General features: G+C 35.1%; 1 protein-coding gene across 4 annotated transcripts; it reads left to right on the top strand.

The window, feature by feature from the left end:
• The first annotated feature begins 856 nt into the window (after window positions 1-856).
• On the top strand, window positions 857-4,925 carry LOC106469321 (ubiA prenyltransferase domain-containing protein 1 homolog). Of its 4 annotated transcripts, none has more exons than XM_022397813.1 (2): window positions 857-921; window positions 1,520-4,925. In XM_022397813.1, the coding sequence occupies exon 2, from the start codon at window positions 1,535-1,537 to the stop codon at window positions 2,531-2,533; it is 999 nt and encodes a 332-aa protein (XP_022253521.1). In that variant the 5' UTR covers window positions 857-921; window positions 1,520-1,534; the 3' UTR covers window positions 2,534-4,925. The 4 variants fall into 4 exon arrangements, with proteins under 4 accessions (XP_022253521.1, XP_022253520.1, XP_022253522.1 ...); XM_022397812.1 differs by having other exon boundaries at window positions 863-942; XM_022397814.1 differs by lacking the exon at window positions 857-921 and adding an exon at window positions 1,003-1,084.
• The last annotated feature ends 1,631 nt before the right edge of the window (window positions 4,926-6,556 follow it).

Below are 6,556 nucleotides of genomic sequence, written 5' to 3'. Positions count from 1 at the left end.
GCGACTGTTGAAGTTGAGTGTATAGTAAAGTTTTATTCCGAAAGAATAATCCAATTTTATTTAAGAAAGGACTTGTGTCGCTAAAGTTTTGTCGGAACGAATTTACGGAAAATCAATTAACAAACGGAGACGTAACAATATATATATGACAAGGTCATCTGGGAGATAGACAGGATAAATGTCTATATTTTATTTGTGCTATATTCTTAAGATAATAAGACAGAAATTTAAGATTTGGAAAAGAAAAGCTAGGCTCTAATTGTTTTGCTTTATTTTTTTTTAACGGTGTGGTTGACTTATGGAATGAGTTGCGGTCGGCACTAGTGAGGTCAATTAAATGATTTTAAGATGGGAGTCAATGATTTCATGGTAGGGTTAAATTTTTACTTTTCTCAAGGGTGGGTGTGCATGGATAGGCTTGATGGACCAAATGGTTGGTCTCGAGTTGTTCGTCAGTTATGTCATATATCGTTGTTGTTTGTGTTAATTAAATTTGACAGAAAATCTTACTCGAAACGCAAATTTATTACCATACGTATATAATCAAACATGCTATTTCCATTACTGATATACATTAACATCTTCCACGGTTATACAATAAGCATTACCCCTCCTCAACAAAAACAAATCTAACAGGTTACAACAATGACTAGACTATTATTAGAATGATTACTGTTGAAGACAAATTTTAGGTGTACATTCATAAATAACAATTTGGACGCTATGAGATTTTTGCCTTAAAAAAAAGATGTGATTTCTTATAACTTTTTCATAAAAACATAAATAATTTTAATATCATAGATGGCGCCTATATCTTGGGCTATAAAAATAAATTACAGCGCAAACTACCCACGTTAATTAACAAGAACGGCGTTGGAGGTGTACGTTTGTCGTAACATATTTGTTTACCCTGACTACAGTGTAAGCAGTACGTATACACACGTAAGTGTGTCTGCGTCTAAATAGTGTTGCTTATGGATATATATATTTTATATATCTTAAACGATATAGCCCTTTAACTCCCAAAAGTTAACATTTTAATTATTTCTTATTCCTTTTGTGAAGTTATGTCACCACTTGCTAAGTACTCAATTATACTATTTGCCGTTTAGAATCGTAGTTTAAAAAATAAATTTGTCCATATGGATGAACTTAAGTTTGTATAGTAGTTGTTAGTTTGAGATAAAATAATGTCAAAAGAAATTTGAAATTTTAGTTTAAAACCATACAATATAGTTTAACTATTTAAAGGTTTAATTTTTTGAGATGTAAGAAACATTTGATAAAATTAATGGACTGCAACTGCCTATTAAATAAAAAGGAGACGACATTTCGCCCGTTTTCATAAATCAAGATGTAAGAAAATATAAACTTGTAGTTATTTAAACGCATAGAATAATCAGTTGATGTCTAAGTTAATGATTATACGAATTGTTGAAAATCAAATATATTTAACCTGAGTGCTATTCACATGGCAACTTAATATTTTTCCCATTTTTCTGTCTTTTTTGTTACATAGGACTAATTCTGCAGTATGAAGGCTTCTAACTCCTTTGAGTTGAAACGTCTTACCAGTGATGACTGCAAGAACGAAATGCCACAAGTAGAAGTATCAAAAGAAACGGCTCAAGCACACTCCAGGTTTTGGGATTATGTTTTGGCTGTACGACCATGGTCCTTTAGTGCATCTTTAACATCTGTTGGACTTGGAACCGTTTTGGCATATAAACTTGCAACAAGTTTTAGTGTGATGGTATTGTTGGCAACAATCATGATCTGTCTTTCTGTACACATTTCAGGAAATCTTCTCAACACCTACTTCGACTACGTAAATGGAGTTGATGATAAGTATAGTGATGACAGGACACTGGTTGACAACAAGTTAACTGCGAATGAAATCTATTATTTAGCTATCATTTCATATGTTTTTAGCTGTACTTGGGTTGTCATCTTAATATATTTATCTCCAGCTAAAGTGGGTCTTCTTATATTTTATGCACTTGGCTTAGTTAGTTCTTATATTTATACTGGTGGTGTTTGTCTGAAGTACAGAGCCCTGGGAGATGCATTAATTCTTGTTACGTTTAGCCCACTAATAACATTCTTCACATTTCTGGCCCAAACCAGATTTCTTGATCTTAGCCTTTTGTGGTATTCTCTTCCATTTGCTTTTTTTACTGAAGCAATATTACATAGCAACAACACTCGAGACATAGGAAACGATAGCAGAGCTGGCATAGTTACTGTGGCCATTCTTCTTGGATATGCTGGTTCTAAATTGTTATACAGCTTTCTCTTGTTTTTACCTTATATAATTTTACTTATTCTCGGGATTGAGTCCAGCACGTGGATGTTTCTTCCATTAGTAACTGTTCCTTATGCTCTGCAGCTCCAGCGACAGCTAGGAAACAAACAGATTAAAAAACTGCCAACACAAACTGCCCAGTTAACCTTGTTTTTTGGGATTCTCTACATAATAGCTTGTGCAGGAGCTCCACCACTGTTCGGTTTCATAAAACATCTTCACAAATGAGGTGAATAATAAGCTTAATTAGTAAGGTAACGTGGAATACTGTTGTTGGTGTATAATATTATATAAGTAAATTCAAAAAGGCAGCTTTTATATTGGAATATAGATTGGACAAACGAACATCTGTTAGGGGATCTGGAGGCATGCCCTCTGTAGAAATTTTGAAAAATAGACCCTAAAATATGCGTTTTTTTTGCATTCTGTAATAGCATTTTATCAGTTTTTCCTTTACAGAAATATTAATACTGTCGTTTAAAAGATACCGGAGTTTTTTCCAGGATCACGCAAGTTTGATAAAAGAAATCTATATGAGCAAAACTGGTTTATTTTTAGCATAAAACTACATAATAGGCTATCTGCTCTCAGCCAACCATGAGAATCGAATCCTGAATGTTAACGTTACATGTCATTAAACTTACCTCTGGCCCAGCAGGAGACACATCTACAAATAAATCTTAGGCATACAAATCTTTTTCATTTAACAATTACCACTGACTGATTCTTACAGCGTTTGACACGGATAGAAACTGTAAACGATTTTTGATATTTTCACCAATGGATCAGTGCGGAAAATTTTACAGTATTGTATAACTATAATGAAAAACCATCTCTGACACAATAACTGAGGAGACACGGAGCTGCACATGTAATTATTTTAGTCTTATTTTAATTTATACAGTTGTGTAAATGTTTCTTGACATATGCATACTTTACAGTGATGCAGCAGCATTTCTCCTGTGAGTCGTGAAAATATTTAATTTTTATTCTCTTATCACATACGTGTACATTTAAGTCATGTTTAGGTTAAATTTACTGCTTGGTAAACTGACGTCACGATTCTATCTTATCTAATTATCGATATTAAAGTTTCATCTTATTTGAAAGCAGGATTATATGGCAATCTTTCAGTTCATCATTTCATTAATTATTCTAATCCCACCACAAGCCCCCACCCTCACAAGTTCAGTTTGGTTCCATAACTTTCTCAGCACAAGAACCTCAAGAACGTTCTCATCCTGATTCAGGGCTCACACCCAATGAATCCATATACTGAATACCTTAATAGTATTGTGTATTTTGTGTAGTTGCTTGCCCCCCCCCAAACTTTCCTGTGGTCCCCCAAATTTGGAACCCCTGCCAGTGAGAGAAGTAGTTTTCAGAAGTGTTTCTGTTGATATTGTGAAAGTGTACATGCTACTATTGTGGTTTGATGTTTTAATTATACATTTTTGCTCATTCCTTTTCTTAAAATGGAGTTTCCAGAAAGTATTATATTATTGTGTTTTTAATTGTGGTTTATCTATTCTCGTGCGATGTAGTAAGTTTAAGTCTCTCAAGGTTTAGCTTCAACTTTACTCTAGTAGCCAATGTTTTTCAATCTGTCAGTAACAGGTGTTGGAAAAAGAACTGTTAATCCTAAGATAAACAGTTTATATATTTGGCAAAGCTGAAGAAGATTACAGCATTAATACTTGAATGTATACAGAGCGTTTAGAAGAGATTTTGCTAATGTTTGTTTTTCCTCCATCTCTGTTACTGAAGCAGAAACGAACACTTCTGTATAAAATAACCTTATGTTGACATTAGTAAGAAAAATCCGCTTTCACCCATATAACTTAAACCATAACATATGGATAAGAAGGTTGTTTCAAAAATGTATTTAATTTTGCAACAATTAACAATTGTCTCCTTTGAATTGTTTTTCTCTTTTCCACCCAATCCAGTCAATTTTAGTTACTTAACATCGACTGTTGTGCTTTGACAATATTTTCATACATCATTAGGCTTTATATTATGTTTATTCTATTGCATTGTGTATATTAGTTATTGTAATCAAAGGTAGATGTTATTATCACCTCAGAATCATAATACTTTTGTCATTACTTCACCTCCGATTATAGTAATAGATTTTGTTTATAATAACAATGCGTCATCAGGGGTTATGATAGTGTTATCGTTGTCTAGCAATGATGATTTTTGTACTTTATCAGGCTTTACAGCAGCACCGTTATGTTGTCTGGTACCTTGTATTCTAATCTTTGGATGTAGCCAGGCTTTGAAACAGTGTCGTTATTTTGTCTGGTACCTTGTACCCTAGTCTTTGGATGTAGCTAGGCTTTGAAACAGTGTCATTATTTATTTTATCTGGTACTTTGTACTGTAGTCTTTGGATGTAGCCAGGCTTTGAAACAGTGTCGTTATTTATTTTATCTGGTACCTTGTACTGTAGTCTTTGGATGTAGCCAGGCTTTGAAACAGTGTCGTTATTTTGTCTGGTACCTTGTACCCTAGTCTTTGAATGTAGCCAGGCTTTGAAACAGTGCCATTGTTTTATCTGGTACGTTGTATTCTAGTCTTTGGATGTAGCTAGGCTTTGTAACAGTGCCATTGTTTTATCTGGTACCTTGTGTTGTAGTCTTTGGACCTAGCCAGGCTTTGTAACAGTGCCATTATTTTATCTGGTACCTTGTATTATCTAGTTTGGATTGTGGCCAGGCTTTGTAAGAGTGCCATTGTTTTATCTGGTACGTTGTATTCTAGTCTTTGGATGTAGCCAGGCCTTGTAACAGTACCATTGTTTTGCCTGGCACGTTGTACTCTAGTCTTTGGATGTAGCCAGGCTTTGAAACAGTGTCGTTATTTTATCAGGTACCTAGTATTCTAGTCTCGGGACCTAAACAGGCTTTGAAAGAGTGCCATTGTTTTGTCTGGTACCTTGTATTCTAGTCTTGGGACCTAGCCAGGCTTTGTAACAGTGCCATTGTTTTATCTGGTACGTTGTATTCTAGTCTTTGGATGTAGCCAGGCTTTGTAAGAGTGCCATTGTTTTATCTGGTACGTTGTATTCTAGTCTTTGGATGTAGCCAGGCCTTGTAACAGTACCATTATTTTATCTGGTACGTTGTACTCTAGTCTTTGGATGTAGCCAGGCTTTGTAACAGTGCCATTGTTTTGTCTGTGATATTGACCATGATCATAATGTTTTCCTCGTTCAATAATGTTTTTAAAATCTTGATTATATTAAATGTGGAACGAATATAAATATATATTTATATTATTTCCTTGTTTACATCTAGAAATTTTCACTATTACCATATTATAATGTAACTTATTATACAGAGGTATATGTAGATGTTTGCTTTATATGTACTATGACAAATAAAATGTTGATATATGAAAGTGAACGTTTCTACATTGCTTTACACTGCAATGTAACCCTAAGCTTTTGACTTGTCTTTCCACGCTTATTTTACTTGAAGGTTTCAGCCTGACATCACATAGTATATGCAATGCCTCCATGCGGTAATATCTGCAAACTCTAGAAATGCGTTCCTCATGCATCTTCACATTTAATTCTACAAACTTATGCCAACTGATTTGGTAATATGAACAAAGAAACAAATGAAGTCACCTGTAAAACTACAGTAATTACAATACAGCTATTAAGTATTGCTTACTGAAAAGTTACACTTTACGTATGTACAGCTGAGCCATTAGGAGTTACAATTTCTATGTAAAGTATCTACTGCTGAAGAGACAAGTCTACTCACATGGACCCCACACACTTGATTCTTTTCAATCACGGCTACTGTACATGTACCTCACACACCTGACTCTTCTCCATCAAGGCTACCGTATATGAAACTAACACTCCTGACTCTTTTCCATCAAGGCTACTGCACATGCACCTCACACACATGACTCTTCTCCATCACGGCTACTGCACATGAACCTCACACATATGACTCTTCTCCATCACAGCTACTGCACATGTACCTCACACACCTGACTCTTTTTCCATCAAGGCTGCTGCACATGCACCTCACATATGCTTTTTTTCCATCACACCTAACTCTCCTCTATCCCAGCTACTGTACATGTACCTCACACACCTGACTCTCCTCCATCACGAGTCCCCAGTGGCACAGAGGTATGTCTACGGACATCCATCCAGCTTTCCTGTCACATAGACACTGTGTGTGCTTGGCATTTTACACCTAGCTGTTGGGACTTTCAAGATGGGGG

Source organism: Limulus polyphemus, unplaced genomic scaffold (genome assembly GCF_000517525.1).
Source record: "Limulus polyphemus unplaced genomic scaffold, Limulus_polyphemus-2.1.2 Scaffold3425, whole genome shotgun sequence".
Lineage (NCBI taxonomy): Eukaryota > Metazoa > Arthropoda > Merostomata > Xiphosura > Limulidae > Limulus > Limulus polyphemus.
Note: the sequence above shows the minus strand (reverse complement) of the source record. Positions and strands in the feature narration are given on the sequence as shown.